The 17,750-nt window shown below is 42.0% G+C and overlaps 1 protein-coding gene across 1 annotated transcript; it reads left to right on the forward strand.

Annotated features, from left to right (window-relative positions):
- The first annotated feature begins 613 nt into the window (after nucleotides 1-613).
- On the forward strand, nucleotides 614-16,273 carry thbs1b (thrombospondin 1b). Its single transcript, XM_084738261.1, has 23 exons — nucleotides 614-832; nucleotides 1,007-1,094; nucleotides 1,225-1,784; nucleotides 2,337-2,412; nucleotides 2,745-2,828; nucleotides 2,987-3,096; nucleotides 4,501-4,626; nucleotides 6,166-6,262; nucleotides 7,165-7,338; nucleotides 7,505-7,681; nucleotides 8,148-8,321; nucleotides 8,575-8,702; nucleotides 8,819-8,971; nucleotides 9,497-9,715; nucleotides 9,872-9,979; nucleotides 10,329-10,488; nucleotides 11,338-11,456; nucleotides 12,550-12,784; nucleotides 13,171-13,398; nucleotides 13,517-13,788; nucleotides 13,885-13,982; nucleotides 14,098-14,237; nucleotides 14,350-16,273. Exons 2-23 carry the CDS (start codon nucleotides 1,031-1,033, stop codon nucleotides 14,355-14,357), a joined length of 3,510 nt encoding a protein of 1,169 aa, XP_084594387.1. The 5' UTR covers nucleotides 614-832; nucleotides 1,007-1,030; the 3' UTR covers nucleotides 14,358-16,273.
- Nucleotides 16,274-17,750: the final 1,477 nt, after the last annotated feature.

The following is a 17,750-nucleotide window of genomic DNA, read 5'->3' on the forward strand; positions in this document are numbered from 1 at the left end:
TCAGGCACCTCTCCAGTGAACTCACGTCGGCTCCTAGCGGTCAGAGCTGGAACTGCAACAAACTGTGGCTCATACTGGAATCCAATACTGAAACCTGCTACTATTCAGACCTGATATATGACATGAAAAAATGCAATGCTATTTTTACTGCACATTTTAATCAATTAGGAGGAAGAGTAATTCTATAGTATTCTTGAGGATACATAACGAAAAACTCTAAATGATACAAATTGATGATGTAGTGTCTCATTTTAGATGTAAAGTAGCATCACATGAAATAAGGTATAACAAAAGACCTTAAATAAGTTGCAGATGTGCATGTGATGGGCCGCAGGCTGAGTGCACTACACTGTAGGAACAGTTTATAGGGCGCTTGTGAGAATCTGTGAGGTGGAAACGCTTGTGAGGACTGATGGATGGACTCTGAGAGAAACACACTGGTCCATTAAAAGTCTGAGAGCAGCACAGTGAAGCTGGTCCCTCAGTGTGTGCGTCTCTCTCTCCCTCACTGGGAGCTAAGAGGATAAGCTCGTCCCTTTTTCTCCCCTCATCGTGATTGGACGAGGCCACTTCTTAGGAATGGCATCAAACTATTTAAATAGCACTTTGTCCCCCTCGGCTTAAAAGGGAGTTTTTTAGCGGCCGACACCAGCGGGGACAAGTTCTCAATCAAGAATAAGATTTTATTACTTGTCTTCTTTTCACGGTGGAACTTTTTTTTTTCTTTGAAATAATTCGCCATAAATTCATTCTTGGGGATTTATTGCTGGATTTCTACATATTTTGCGGGGATTTTATTGAATTATTTGGTCTGCTGTTCAGCGTGAAGCAGGTGAGTGACAATTATTCTGCGGAATGTGACTGTTTCTGCAGCTGCACTGACTGAAATTATTCATTTGTGACCAACTTTAATATTTTTTTGCATGTTTGCAACCTGTTGCACGTTGATGTGTTGATATTTGTGTTATAAATGGTCAGATTTGTTTTTTGTCGTTATTTATCGCAGGCAGCAGCAGGTTGGTGTTTCACCATGAAGCTGACAGGGATATTTTTGCTATTGATGCTTTGGAGCTGCGAGAGTGCAAGAGTCGCAGGTGAGCTTGAACTTTTCTGAATATTAGTTCACTTTTCACACAGGAAATATATATTTTTTAAATTTATTATGAGAGTCTGGTGTCTGCACTGGCAGACAAAGGCTGACTGCTTCTTATTATTCCCCCGCAGAGAGTCGAGACGACAATAGCGTATATGATTTGTTCGAGCTTGTCCAAGTCCCCAAGAAGAACCACGGGGTGACCCTGGTGAAGGGAGACGACCCGTACAGCCCCGCCTACAAGATCCTCAACCCGGACCTGATCCCCCCGGTCCCCGAGAGCTCCTTCAGGGACCTGATCGATTCCATCCATGCCGAGAGGGGATTCCTCCTCCTGCTCAACTTCAAGCAGTTCAAACGCACCAGGGGCAGCCTGCTGACCGTGGAGAAGCTCGACGGCTCCGGACCCGTGTTCGAGATCGTCTCCAACGGCAAGGCGAACACCTTGGACATAGTTTTCTCCACCGAGAACAAGCAGCAGCTGGTTTCCATCGAAGATGTCGACCTGGCGACGGGACACTGGAAGAACATCACGCTGTTCGTGCAGGAGGATCGGGCGCAGCTGTACGCGGGATGCGATGAGGTGAACACCGCTGAGCTGGATGCGCCCATCCAGAACATCCTGACGCCCGAGACCCCGGCCAGCGCACAGCTCAGGGTCGGCAAGGGAGCCGTGAAGGACAGGTTCATGGTGAGAGCACTGACCATTAGAGACTGGGGTGTAGAATTCACAGATGTCTCTTTTGTTGTTTGCTTAAAATACAAATGCGTAATTGTTTCCGAATGCGTAAAAACGCACATGTTGCAGGACTGAATGATAATTTTTATGCTTTATATAAGGATGAGTGTCGATGACCAATAATCAATCGGTTCCTGACTGATCAGGAAATATTGATAAACTTCTGGACATGTAATGCTGCTATTGGTATTTGTGTTACATTACAAAAATGAAAAAAAAAAAAAAAAGCTGGGAAGGCACAGAGTTAAAAAAAAAAAAAGAAGAAGCGTGGGCTGACTTTGCTAAACTAACTTATTTATGCAAAAAAGTAATAATAAATAATAAGCGTTGGATCTTTTTGTACCAAATTAAGATTAATAGTACCAATAAGACTCCTGATAAGTATTTGTGCCAATAAGCCATATCTGTATCAGTAAAATGTTAATGATATCCATCCCTAATAACTAGAGTTTTTTTTCCCTGATGTTGTGGATTATAGCCTAAACTGCACTTTGATGCTTGCAGGGAGTCCTACAAAACGTGCGGTTTGTGTTTGGAACAACACTGGATGCCATCCTCCGCAACAAAGGCTGCCAAAGCTGTGAGTAATCTGACATCTTGTGTGTTTACTCATCATTCATCTGCTTCATATACTGCCTGCCAAATCGAGCTAATGCTTATCAAAGAAATATGTATATACTTTATTTGCTCAGCGATTTCTACATAAAAACCCTCCCTGTGAAGCAGTTTACCACTTGTCACACAGGAATGCCAGTTTACAAATATCTCACAGTACTGTGGTCTCAAAGTATGCTCTCTGGGCTGTGCACTATAAGCTTATTACTTTTAATAATAATTTATAGCAATGTGGAATATTTTCATAATATTGTGTGCAGATATGTGATTTGATTATGGCTACCGTTCTTGCTTCAGCTATGACGACTGACACCATGATCCTGGACAATCTCAACGGTTCCTCAGCCATCAGAACAGAGTACACCGGACATAAGACTAAAGGTAAATACTGCTCCAACATGTTGTGGACTCCCCCCTGTTATACTGGCTCCTTCCTGTTGCTTAGACTCCAGCCTAGAGACTAGATTAATTGACCAATAACCAATCAACTGACCACACTAGACTAATTAATCTCTCGCTGTGTTTTTGTTCTGGTGAAGACCTGCAGATGGTCTGTGGCTTCTCCTGTGAGGACCTGGTCAGTATGTTTAAGGAGCTGAAGGGCCTTGGTGTGGTGGTCAAGGAGCTGTCCAATGAACTCCGCCAGCTGGTAAGGAGGAAACCCACCAGACCGTCTGGTGGCAGAGTGCAAGAGACCGTCTGCCTGTCTGTCTGTGTGTGTTTGTGTGTCGTCTGGTCTCTGAGTGACCATCACCACCTGTGTACAGTTATCGAGCAAAATAACATGAGTCACATTCTGTATAGTCAGCTGCGGAGATGTGGTAACTCTAATATATGTCAAATTTTGCAGTGTAAAAGCATGTTTATTGTTAATCAAATTAGGTTAGGAATATTTGTACTGCTTAGAAAAGAAGAGAACCTGTTGAGGTATGGTGTATTTTGTAGTGAATAGCTCTATCTGATTCTGCTCAGCAGTCAAAGCTTTGAATATTCACAGGTAGACACTGAAGCTTTGAAACCTCTGAAATGTTATTATGGATTGCCCTGTCTTTAATTACCCAAAGCTACTACCTTCTTATGTTAGCAAACTTAAATATATTTTATGGCATCAGTTCAAAATTGTTTTCAGAAAGTTCATAGTTTGTTGTGTTTGTTCGGATTAACGATGAACTTGTCTATCTCATGTATATAACTCTGTTTTGATTAAACAGGAGTTTTAATTTAGACTATTCGACTTGTTTAAAAGTAAGAAAGCATTCAGAACAGTCAAAATTGAGCACTTAAATATTGTCCCAAAAAAAATTACCTGTATTAAGAGCCATTTGAATTACTAAATTGTATTTTTAATTCCACTGAAATGTGTTGAACTTTGCACCTGCCCTTATGAACACTGCACATTAATCTACAAAGCAGGACAACAACTCACTAAATATGTTATCTTTTTAGCAGGATCACAGCGTACAATGTCATGTATGATATTATAATGTTAGGTGCCACACAGTGTGGCTAACATTAGCAGTGCTAGCAGCAGTAGCCTGCTCTCCTTGCAGGTTAACGTCCATGCGTTGAATGTATTTATGCATTGCTCCAGCTGAGTGATTATTTGTCAGTTTATTCTACACAAACTTAATTTAATTTTCTAGATCAAAATGCTACCAACCTGCACCAGTTTTTATGAGATGTAATCTGTCCCACTTTCCACCTTGCTGGATTACAACATTAGGGCATTAGTGCAGGGGGGCTACAGTTAACCAGGGTTGTACATGAATAAAATATTAATGATTAGTTTAACCTACACTGATTTTAACCAAGATATTTCTGGTGCTGATTAGCCAGGGTAGTGCATTAATCATTTAGTCCACTAATCGCACACAGCTCTTGTATAAGTACATAAACAACATTAAACTTATGCTCTTAAACATAAACATACCTTGATTACACAGTAAACTGTGATTCAGACTTGTAGTTTTTGCCAAGGTAACAACTAATTGGGATTCAAATGATCAATAAACAATATGTCTGTTTTGTCTGTCCTCCTCCACCTCCCTCTCAGACGGATGAGAACAAGCTGATCAAGAACCGCATTGGTATTCACAGCGGCGTCTGCATCCACAATGGCATCGTGCACAAGAACAGAGATGAGTGGACGGTCGATGACTGCACCGAGTGCACTTGTCAGGTGAGACCTTGAATAATAAAACGGGGGATGAGGGGATGCACTCTGTGATCAGACTTGTTTTTACTCACACAAACACTTATATGGAAATACAGCTGACTCTGAGGCGCGCGCACACACACACACACACACACACACACACACACACACACACACACACACACACACAGGCACTTAGCACCACTCAACTGATCTGGTCAGTAATTAGTAGTGTGAAGGGCTGGCAGAGGGCCATCAGTCCTTACTGTTGTAATGAGAGGTCTGCTGTCAGAAGATTAACTCAACTGTTGTCTAAAAGGACTTGACCAGCCTTTAAGTGATGCATAGATCATAATTAAGAACAAGATCTTGGCTCTGATAAGTGGAAAAAAGAGGGTTCAGGTACAAAATACTTGACAGGGAGGATTCATTGGCGTTATTTCCTGATTTCCTCTTCTACTGATACACTAGTTGTCCGTATTTCCCCCTTTCCTCCCTGTCAATGATCAGATCCAGGAGGCAGAACATTGGCATGCATAGTTAGAGGCAGTTGTTATCCCTGAGTCATTCAGTGCACCCACACAGGTTGTGCTGGCAGTCTGGCTTTTCTTGTTTTGGGGGAGTCAGGGCCCAGTCCAGCTCCACAGTGAAACCGACTTCCATTATTAGGACTTTGGCGTGATTCCCACCCTCCCCTGACCCAGTGGGCAGGTGGTTGTCTGCAGGGGTCTTTGTTCTCAGCCAGGATTCTGCTTTTTAGTTTTTCTGGCAGGGTAGATCTGTGCAAACTCAGATGTTGAGCACCGAATTTAATGAGCTGTTTGCACGGACATGGACTTAGACTTGGATAAAAAATTACCCTGCAACACGCACTCACTTAAATTTACATAATAATCAACTCTGCATCAATAGCTCCATTAACATGGGCAATATTTCTTCAATGTTTAAAACCTGGTTAGAAATTCCAATTTAATTGTTTTCATGGACACTAAACAAAGTGATCCAAATAACTGTGTTTACATGCCTCAGAGTATTTCCACCCACTGTGAAACGCCTAACCTGCCAGAAATACAAAAGATGAAGAAGAAGAAGTGGTTGTTCCGCTTTGCCAGCCACCAGTGAACAAAGAAGCAGAATATGTGTTTCTGCTCAGTAATTTTCAATCTGGACTTTCTCAACTACTCCCAAGTGGAGCAGGCATGCATAGAAAAACATATTCACTCCAACCACAGAAAAACAATCAGAATAATCATTTACGTTATTTTCATATTGAACGGAATATCGAAGGTTTACACCACCCCTCACCCGATTAAAAATTCCTTCAGACTAGGACGGCTCGGGTCAGTCTCCTCTGACTGAGGTGTTTATATGAGGCACCTTTATTCTGATTGCTTCTATTCTGGGCTAATCTCCCGATTGTTTGTGGAATATTAGAGTCCATATTAACGCAGCTCCATCTCAACTCCATTTCAAAAATCGAGAACACGATTTTGAAGAAAATGTATCTATATTTGGGTTATATTCATATATCTGATTATATGTTTAATCTCCGTTCTTTTGTAGAACTCTGCTACTGTGTGCCGCAAGATCTCCTGCCCCCTGATCCCCTGTTCTAATGCTACTGTTCCTGATGGGGAGTGCTGCCCGCGCTGTGGAACACGTGAGTATTTTATGTTTCCTAGGTCCACCTCATTGTTAGAATCTACACAGCTATAGGAAATTACATTGTAATTACAGTTACGTAAACCTGTACTGTAGGCTACAGTATGAATGGCCCCTGTAAGCTAGAATGTATATGTTGAACTAACAGACAGAGCATTCAAACACTGACCCATTCACTAAAGAGCCGTTTCTGTGTTATTCATCATATTCAACAAAACAGCCACAAATATTTCCCCAGATGTAAAGGTTTCTATTCAAGAGAAAACATGTTAATTTTAGAGCTGATTTAACTGTAATAACATCCGAGGAAATGAAAGGGTGCTTATGTGTTTGGAACACAGGTGCTTTGTGCTCCAAAACATCTTTGAATCTTCAAGTTGAAATGGCTGTAATTTGCCAAATTGGTGAAAGCAGGATGGAAAATTGGTCGGCTGTTTAGTGAAGCCATCTTCTGCATAAGAAGTGACATGTTCTTCATACCTATGCAGGCTTGGCTGCAATGCCTCCCTAAAAGCTAAATAAACAGGGGGAGCCACATTCATCCGGACCTCAGCCACTTGTTGAAGTCATTACACACCCAGGGCCATGTTTGCTAAATCTGTTTCCTCTTGGGGAAAACTTAAGCCAATGGGGCATCCCTATGCATCCTGAGGACAGTGGCTCTTTCTATTCCTCCAGCTTCTCTCAGTGTGTCAGTCTCTGCCCTCCCTCTCAACAGACGGCCTTGTCTCTGTCTAAGTCCCAGCTAAATCCACACTATTAGCCCTCCGCTTTAAGAGCTTTCCCTCCTCATTTAGGCTCAGGGGTGTTTGTGAGGGGGTGCTGCCTCGCTGGAATAGCTCTTTTATTGTCTCCCTCTTTCCCTCTCTCTCATATTCTCTCCCTCTCCCTCCTGCTCAGTGAGCGACTATGCAGAGGACGGCTGGTCGCCGTGGTCTGAATGGACCCATTGTTCCGTGTCATGTGGGCGGGGCATCCAGCAGCGTGGGCGCTCTTGCGACCGTATCAATAACAACTGTGAGGGCACGTCTGTGCAGACCCGCGACTGCTACCTCCAGGAGTGTGACAAGCGCTGTGAGTTAACATTTCAAACTCTCACCCATCAACCAAACAAATACGAGTCCATAGACCCTTTACATGTAGTTTGAATGTCATCATATGTGCGCCTTAATAAATGATGCAAAGACGCAGTGGTTTGCTTCCTGATAAATGACCTCTGACCTTTCTATGCTGCCTTCAGTCAAGCAGGACGGCAACTGGAGCCATTGGTCACCCTGGTCATCCTGCTCTGTCACCTGTGGTGCTGGTGTCATCACCCGTATCCGCCTCTGCAACTCCCCCACCCCTCAGCTTGGAGGCAAAGACTGCGAGGGAGAGGGCCGTCAAACTGAGAAGTGTCAGAAGTCTTCATGCCCGAGTAAGTCAGACCATCTGATATTCGCTGCCTGGTAGGGACGGATATCAAGCATTGATATAAATAAAAATAGACACCATGTCTCCACTGTATAAATATGACTTACACTGCAGGCAGCCATGAGAGGGCAATTCACTTTTGGGGAGCTGTCATATAGTCCATTTCTTTAAATGTCAATAGTAAGAGAGCCCATACTAACTTGGTACTGGTTCGTACCAAAATATTGATAAGGTCTTGGATAACCAGTGCTGCTACAGTCCTAAACCACAGCTACCTCAGTTGAAAGATTGCTGAATGTTTTAACATCTTTGCATGTCATGAATTTTTTGCATCAAATTATAGAAATTAGTATCAAGTATTTATAAGTATCAGTATCCTAACGATACCCATCACTACTTGCCTGGTGGCATTTGTGTGTTGTATACAGCAAAGACAGAGATCAATCATGTTTTCTTTTTATTTGCCTTAGTCAACGGCAACTGGGGACCCTGGTCACCATGGGACACTTGCACACTCACCTGTGGAGGTGGTGTCCAGACTCGCAAACGCCTGTGCAATGACCCTGCACCAAAATATGGAGGCAAAGAGTGTGTCGGTGATGCCAAAGAGACCCAGATGTGCAACAAGAAAGCCTGCCCAATTGGTAAGGCATTTTAATCAATTACAGAGTTTATACAAATGAGTTCCATATATCATATTACTTTAAATGACTATATTACTTTTGTTTTTGACATCTTTTGCTGCAGTGCACTTTAATAAAAATAAGTTATTGTTTCACACAGATGTCTCTCACTTCTCAATGAAATCATTACTGGCATGAAAAACGTTTATATCTACACAATATCTTTGATCTTGGAGTTGATGTCCTGATAATGAGCCAATATTTATGTTTTCAGATGGGTGCCTGTCCAACCCCTGCTTTGCTGGAGCAAAGTGCACCAGTTTCCCTGATGGTTCCTGGAAGTGTGGAAAGTGTCCAGCTGGCTACACTGGCAATGGTATCAAGTGTAAAGATATTGATGAGGTAATAAAAAATTCTTGGACCTTGTATTTTGATTTTGCCAGCTACAAACATGATTAGATACCTGCTGAAACATCTATCAATGATCTCATTGGTTGATCTTTTGATTCTAAAAACAGTGCAAGGAGGTCCCAGACGCTTGCTTTGAGTTTAATGGTGTGCACCGCTGTGAGAACACAGATCCTGGCTACAACTGTCTGCCCTGCCCCCCTCGCTACTCAGGACCCCAGCCATTTGGCAAAGGTGTGGAACAGGCTGCTGCTAAGAAACAGGTACAGTTTTGTCTTTGTGTTAAGCAGCAAGAGAACAGTGAATAAAAAAGAGATAACATATGATAAATAAAGAGCCAACTGAACAGTGTAAAGCTAGGCATATTCAGTACAATTTGATTGTGCTGAAATCTTTGAGCCACGTGACTCATTTTAGAGTCCAAGAGAATTTCAGCTTCATGTGGAGTTGTTTGATGTGCAGTGTCAGGCTCTTTGACAGTTGAGGCAGAGCCATGAATTGATTCCCTGAGGAGAACTTCGTCATGGCTTGACGCTCAGACTATACAGTGTGAGGACATAAATTGTGAGCTTTCGCTTTACATCGTAGACAATTTACTTGTACAGTAGGTGTTGGAATTAAACAACATTTCTGAAATTGCAGATGGTGTAAGGTACAAGCACAGCTGCATCTCCAGGGCAGGACCATTCTCGTTTATTTTGATCAATATCTGCCCTTTCGAAGAACAGAATGTCATGAATGTGGACCCTGCCTGATCACTGATCGTTCAAACTATTCATCCTCTCCAGGTGTGCACGCCGCGTAATCCCTGCCTTGATGGAAGCCATGACTGCAACAAAAACGCCCGTTGCAACTATCTCGGACACTTTGCCGATCCCATGTACCGCTGTGAGTGCAAGCCTGGCTATGCCGGCAATGGCCATATCTGCGGGGAGGACACAGATCTGGATGGGTGGCCCAATGCTGACTTGGTGTGTGTGGAGAATGCAACCTACCACTGCAAAAAGGTATGTAGTGGTGTAGTGGCAGCAAGGCTCTAATATGATAAAAATGTGATCTCTGAAGCAAAGTCACTTAGTAAAATGTTTTTGCAGAGTGAAAATCAAATTACTCCTATGTTTGTTATATTCTCTGAGTGTCTAACTGTGTTATCTGTTATTCAGGACAACTGTCCCAACCTCCCCAACTCTGGGCAGGAAGATTATGATAAGGATGGCATTGGAGATGCTTGTGACAACGATGATGACAATGATGGCATTCCTGATGACAGGGTAAGTGAAGAGTGTATGTGTGTTCTGTGACTGTAACTGTGTCTGTGCATTCATCAGTCATGCTGTCTAATAAGAAGGCAGGTGTAGAGGGGGAAGTGAAGGGGAGCCTCAGCAGGAAAGCAAATGTTGCCTGAGCCAAAACCTCAAATTCCATCACTGAGACACAGCTCTGAAGGAGCAGCACTGTGTGTTTGCTAATCCCAAGATTAGATTTGGGACAGGACCTATAAATAAAGCACCTTTTCATCCTGCATCACTCTCTATCTGTAAAGAGATCCAGTCAGGCTCAGATGGAAAATGGCAAGCACTGCACCTGAAATCCCACCCTCAACTCTTTCTCTTTTTTCAGGACAACTGTCCATTCGTGTACAACCCCAGGCAGTATGACTATGACCGTGATGATGTTGGTGACCGCTGTGACAACTGCCCCTACAATAGTAACCCAGACCAGACGGATACAGACAACAACGGAGAGGGTGATGCCTGTGCAGTTGACATCGATGGAGATGGTGAGAAATGAAAATTTTAATAAAAACAATGCACATGAAATTTTCCCCCAGTAAGTTTCCCTGGTGGTCCACCAGAAGGGACATGGCTTTGCATGCCTGATAGAATGCATGAAATGATATTTGGTTTGTGGTAAACCAGAAAATGTTTTCCAAGAGCACAGATTAGGTTGGATTATTATGAGTAACTATATTTACAAAGACCTTCCAAATATCTTGTCATGGTGATTTTAACACTAGCCCAACAGGGTAAGTAAAATGCTACGTCAGGCTAGAAAATCCAGAAGCTTACTTGCCAATAAGGCAAGTGATAAAAAAGAATTAAATACATTTTGTTTTTCCAGAGCTAATGATGGAAGTAGCTAAGGAATGAACCATCACACTTCCCTCTTGTCTCTGTTAAGAGTTGCAATTGGAAACCATTGAAACCATATGAACAGTTTGTATCACAATTTTAGACCAAAGTTATCATGGTTATCATTATTTTCACTGTATTGTCAAAGTTTGCTAAAAATGTTCAAAAAGCACTGATACACACTCCTAAATTATTTATATAAGTTTAATATTGAAAACCTCTCAACAATTTAAAATGGCCTCATTTCTTTTGTGAGATCAATGTTTTTACCCATGCAAGACTAACCCACATTGCTGCTGTGCCTGCATCTGGAAGACAGCTACTTTGATTACCACATTTTGTAAAACTTACGGTACAAACTGTCCAGCAACTAAACACGCTTATCATGATGATTAAAATTTTAAATTGCACTAGTGCTGACGTCTGGCCATGCTTTTTGAGTAATTTTGGACTTGTGTTCTGGCTTTTAATAGCATATTTTTCCATTCATTCCCCAGGCATACTGAATGAGAAGGACAACTGCCCCTATGTGTACAATGTCGACCAGAGAGACACAGATCTGGACGGAGTGGGAGACATGTGCGACAATTGCCCTCTGGAACATAATCCTGATCAGGTGTGTGGACACATACTGCCTTTCCCCATTTCCTTCCACCTCACCCACCAACAATAATCCACATTCATCTCCCTGCCTTTCTCTATAGCTCAGCATATATCTGTCTTTCAATTGAGACAGAACCTCAGTGATTAGCCTTGTGTAGCTGTCTAAGCGTTATCACGCTATGTAAAGGTGGAGCAAATCCTGTATGCAGCTCAAGGGCACATCAGTTCAATAAGGCGTGGTGGGGGGCTAGGGGTCTTTTCAATGGCCCATTGACGTTAGCTAGCTAATGTGAGGGAAGAGGCCCCAAGCTGGATGTTACTGCGGAATGGGTTGTGTGCACGCCCTCTGTGCACCACAGGCCAGCTCAGTCCACCTGTGCCATGCTACACTGAGAAATAGGAATGTGTTGAACAGCAGGACTCAGAAAAAGGATGGTGACTGGAAGGAGGGGTGAGTCTTAATCTGTACCGTTGTGGTTTTAAAGCGTGAATTTTATAATGTAATTAAAGGCAAACAGAGACACGTCTAGACATGGATGCAGCAATGTTATCTGCTGTTCCAAAGACCACAAAAACTGCACAAAAATGCCCACTTCTAAAGTTGTCATCTAATTGAGATTTTTGACAGTAGGAATTTGGATTCCACATGTTCATCCAAATCCTCACATCCCATTCTGGCTCCCATTCTTCATCTCCTTCCCTTGCCCCTATTCTTTGTTAACGCTGCAGGGTATGCCTAGTCCTGCCAAGTAGGTCTAGCATGACTTTGCCCTTCACTGAGGATGCTAGAGGTGCTCAACAGGCAAATTGGAGTAGGAAGAGCAACAGTCATGTGGCGTGATGTTTAATTTTCAGTAGCTGAAAGCTGCTGACAGATCTGACAAATTGAGCTTGGCAGCTTTACAGAGGCAGAGTGATTTCAGCCCATGGAAGGTTCTTAAGAAAAGCAGGAGAGAATAGATGAAACAACAATGGTGACAGGAAGCATTGCAATGACAGAAAAAAACATGATGGAATCTAATCACCTGTTAGCGTGCTAATACTTCATTGTCCCCTTAAGGTATAGTTAAAGTTGTAACTGATACCAAACCTTTGTACCATTGCAGGTGGATTCAGATGATGACCGTGTGGGAGACAAGTGTGACAGTAACCAGGACATCGATGAGGATGGACACCAGAACAACCTGGACAACTGCCCCTACATCCCCAACGCCAACCAGGCTGACCATGACAAAGATGGCAAGGGAGATGCCTGTGATCATGATGATGACAATGATGGCATCCCTGATGACAAGGACAACTGCAGACTGGCCTTCAACCCTGACCAACTGGACTCTGATGGTGAGCAAAATGGACCATGTTTCAACCCTAAAAGAGGGATAGGCGATATTTGGTGGCTGAAATAATTTTTGGTGGCCTAAATCTAAACTTGTGTAAAAAATAAAAAAATACATAAAATACATTTTAAAGCAACTAACAAAACCTTTCTGTGTGCTGTGCACAAGCGTCACTGTTTTCATAGAATGATGAACTAAAAGGCATGAAGGAATCAGGATGTTTGTCAAACTGTAACAGCTCACATTATAGGGATAAAACTTGGTGGCGACAGGGGGCCACTTACATGGAATATCTGGTGGTCAAAGAGTAACTGTTGAAAGCTCACAGCATGTCTGGAGATCTTTGAAACACTTTGGGTTCTACCATTAATGAATATGCATCTTTTTCAGGTGATGGTCGTGGAGATGCTTGCAAAGATGACTTTGACCAAGACAATGTGCCTGACATCTACGACGTTTGTCCAGAGAACTTTGACATTAGTGAGACTGACTTCCGCAAATTCCAGATGGTTCCTCTGGATCCCAAAGGTACCTCACAGATTGATCCTAACTGGGTTGTCCGCCATCAGGGCAAAGAGCTGGTCCAGACTGTCAACTGCGACCCTGGCATTGCTGTTGGTAAGTAGACAGTGTGTTGTGATCTACAAAATGAACCCAATTTTTCAAGTGCATTAAGTCGTTATTTAGTTGAAACTCTGCACTGAATTCTGACCTCCAACTTGCATTTTTCCCTCAGGTTACCATGAGTTCAATTCCGTGGACTTCAGTGGCACTTTCTTCATCAACACAGAGAGGGATGATGATTACGCCGGCTTTGTGTTTGGCTACCAGTCAAGTTCCAGGTTCTATGTCGTGATGTGGAAACAGATTACACAGACATATTGGTCGAATAAACCCACCAAGGCACAGGGCTACTCTGGCCTGTCCATTAAAGTGGTCAACTCAACCACTGGCCCAGGAGAGCACCTCAGGAACGCCCTCTGGCACACAGGGAATACCCCAGGACAGGTAAGAAATTTTGCTGGATTTCTGGAGGCTCTATTACCCAATAAAATGACTGTGTAAGAAGATGAACTCATGGATGTTTATTTCCCCACACTTTAGGTCCGCACTCTGTGGCATGACCCTAAGAATGTTGGATGGAAAGACTTCACTGCCTACAGATGGCATCTGATCCACAGACCAAGAACAGGACTTATTAGGTGGGCAGAGGACATTAACTAGTCAACAAAGATGTGTACTTTTTACATGTATTTTGACTCTGAAATCCCAAGCTTTACACCTCACCAACTTTATTTTTTTCTTTTCTTCTGACAGAGTTGTGATGTACGAGGGCAAGAAAATCATGGCAGATTCTGGTAGCATCTATGACAAGACATATGCGGGTGGCAGGCTAGGTCTTTTTGTCTTCTCACAAGAGATGGTATACTTCTCAGACCTCAAGTATGAATGCAGAGGTAAGGATTTATGTGAGCAGATTCCCAGAAAGAATTTGATTTTTGTCTCTTAAAATCAAGATGTCTCCGAAGAGGCCATATCTAACTCTTTTTTATGTCTTTCCTTTAACAGATGCCTAAACGCACGGCGCAGGAAGCTCTGAGGAATGCACCTTTTTTGTATAAAGTATGAACTTATGTATTCTGATGCAAAGTCCAGGGACCGATTTATCTCCGCAACTCTTTCTTCTGCGGCACGCACACTCGGACGGGGCGAAGGGCATGTGGTCGGCCTCAGGGTAGCTTGAAGCTGGTTCGGGCAGAGCACCAACCTGTTGACTGCCAGTTGAGGATCAGAGAGCCCCTTCTCCTCCACCCTTAGCATCCACGAGAGCAGGGAGAGCTCGGGAAAAAAAAGAAAACAAACCGTCTAGTTTTGCCAGTAGGACACAAACACCTTTCTATCCCAGCTCTGCCTGCTTTCTTGCTCTCTGAAAGACCTCATTCATCTCTGCGCCGAAACGGCTCCCCATAGACAACTATGCACTTCCAAGCCTTTACATCTCTCTCTCTTTCTATCTCACTTCTTCAGCCTGTGTGCCTTTCTAACTTACCTTATGGATGGACATCCCAAAGAAAAAACTGATGAAATATTCCCTTTGCTTTACTAGATCTGCCAGGATGTAGATTCTGAACGATACAACTTTTTGAGGACTCAAAGGATGAAGACAGCATTTTTTTAGGAATCTTTGTTGTTGAGGACAAATGGTTGGGAGTGGAGCGAGTTAGAAATAAGGGGAACATGATATTGTGGTTGTTTGCGTTCATGCATGTTCTATATGTGGAAGACTGGCTATGGATGGAACAAGAAAGTGCTTTTACGCAACTACCTAAGAATCTCTGTAGAGAAGAACTATGGAGAAGATAAATACAAAATTCAATTTAGGTTAGCTATCTTTTGGACTTTGTTGATGTTAGTTAACTAAACAACTCTCAGGGTGAGATGGAAGTGACAGCGTTTCCATAACAAATCAGTAAGAAAAAATATGCAGACTCTGTTTTAAAGAAAATTGCTAGAGCTGAGATGGCTTCCAAAATACTCCCCATCTTACATTAAAACCTTGGTCAATGAAGAGATTTTGAGAATTTCGATTTGAAATTATGTAAATACATGTAATTTATTGACTCTTGCCTACAATGTAGGCAGCAAAAGAAATTTGAATGCTTTGAAAAAGTTAGAAAAAAAAAACCCTTCCAGTTTCACAATGAAAACTGACCAGCCAGGTGTCAGACGCAGGACGCTTTCTCTTGTCAGTCTCTTTTTATCTCCCATTTGTACAAAGTGAATTAGGTATTCTTCAGATAGGGCTATTTAGCATGAAGTGTATGTGACTTGTGTGCCTTTTCTTCAGAGAGAGATGAAAAACAAAGGAATTCTTTGATGTACAAATATTACCTCATTGCTGTTGTATAATTTGATCAAACGAAAACACAACCTAAGTACTTTTTCATATTCCTTTGAAATGATGGACATCTTAGTGCTACTGTAGCATGAGCTGTAAATAGTACGACATTTCATATCTAAAAAACAGACATTGAGCTCCCAATCCCGTGATCTATGCCAGTGAAAATGACAGTAAAATGGGAGATTTCTTTTTTTATAAATAATTTTTGCTTTATCATGTATGTCCAATGCTGTTTTTAGCAGATAAATTATTGTTCTGTTTTGTCTTAGCTGTTTTGTGAGAGGTTGATTTGTGTGTGAGCGTGTGTGTAGATAAATGCTATTTAAATAATTTATCAGGATTTGTTACCTTCCCAAAGGTCACATGTCCATCTGTATAAACGGTTTGCACACTGACGTGAGGATGTTCTGTTCTTTATCGTTTTTACCTTCTTTGTTATTGTGTATCATTGTTACCATTATTTTTGTACAATTAGATTTGCTTGTCTGTAAACATTTTCTTAGTTGTACAAAGCAAAAATGCTGTTTTTATTCATAGCAATTATTTTGTTACATACTTCCAAGACAATAAATAGTTGTTAAAATTCTCAAACATTGTCTGTGCTTTTGTTTGCCAGATTGGAGCTATTTTATCAGTTTTAATTTAGGTTTAAATTCATTGTTTATCAAGTCTAGATCTTATTTTATATTAAACAAACTGGTCCGACCTAAGACCCGACCTATGTAGATTTCTTCCAATCAGACCACACAAAAACAACCAGCTTTCATCACATCTACTGTCACCCCAAAGCTCAACACCTGAACATGCTCAACTCAAAATTATTGCCCAGTTCCCCCAAAGCACAAACAGAGTTGTACTTTCAGGCCTTTCTCTGTGCAGAGGCACACATCGCCTCTGTGATGAGGGCCACATGAGGAATGTGACAGACGTCTGCTCCTCAGCTTGATCTGCCTGACCTCTCTGATCTGGACTGACCTCTTAAACAACACACAGAGCAAATATTAGGCCGACACAAACCTTGACATTGGCTGACTGGCTTCAGGACACAGAGCCTGAAAAAAAAAATCAACTGGTAGACAAATAAGCAGGAAGACAACACATCAAAACTAAAAACTGTGACCTCACATCAGACTAAAGTGTATCAACACCACTCTTAGTCTCAGTGAAATTCATAAGTTTGGAAGTTCTGCTGAATTTATTGCACAACTTTCAGGGTGGTCCTGAACAGTTACTGACGCCCTTTACATGCACAGTAACTTTCCACTTCATTCTGAATTTGATAAAGGTCATGTAGACAGCATATTCCGTTCTGAATTAGGCCCTATTCTGAATGCAACATCTTCCGATCAACACATGGGATATGCTATGAGTCTCACTTCGTTTCTTTCCGCAGTTTGCAAGGCAGGGGTAGGGTTGCATGCACAAAAGAAAAGCCCACATTTCACTTACTCTTAAATATTATGAAATAATTTGATATCAACAGGTTTTGGATAAGCATAAAAATTACAATGCTGACATGACAGAGAGATTTAACAAATGAAAAGAGGGAGATTGTGTCCACAAGTAAAGCAGCAAAATAGCACAATTGATCCCAACCATTCCACTTTTCCATAATTGAGGTATGCATCGCTGCATGGATAAACTGGAATATTGGTGGAATATTCATTTTCAGTAGATATGTAAACAGTTTAGTAGGCATTTTGAATTTTGAATTTTGCTAGAAAAAAAATGAATTTCCTACAGATCACTGATGTCTTTATGGGTCCAAACGTTTAGAAAAGCAGATCTGTAAAATACCTACCCGAACCCAACATGCAACATGAACAGTCTATGAAGACCCCTTCTCACTGTTGAAACTGCATTCTGCACAGTGGTGCCCTCTGACACAGATTTTCTGTTGATGTTTAAGTGTCTGTGGCCATGGTGGCTACATCCCTTCTCGTGCACAAAACCAAGCTCTTCTTCAGTTTATTCAAAAGAAGAAAAGAAACACACAATTTGCTGTAAGCCGGTGTTTTTTAAAGAAAGACTAACCAGACATAGTTCAGTAAGAACTTTTTATGAACTG

The sequence above is a fragment of the Lutjanus erythropterus genome, chromosome 15 (assembly GCF_056507025.1).
Source record: "Lutjanus erythropterus isolate fLutEry1 chromosome 15, fLutEry1.hap2, whole genome shotgun sequence".
Lineage (NCBI taxonomy): Eukaryota > Metazoa > Chordata > Actinopteri > Lutjaniformes > Lutjanidae > Lutjanus > Lutjanus erythropterus.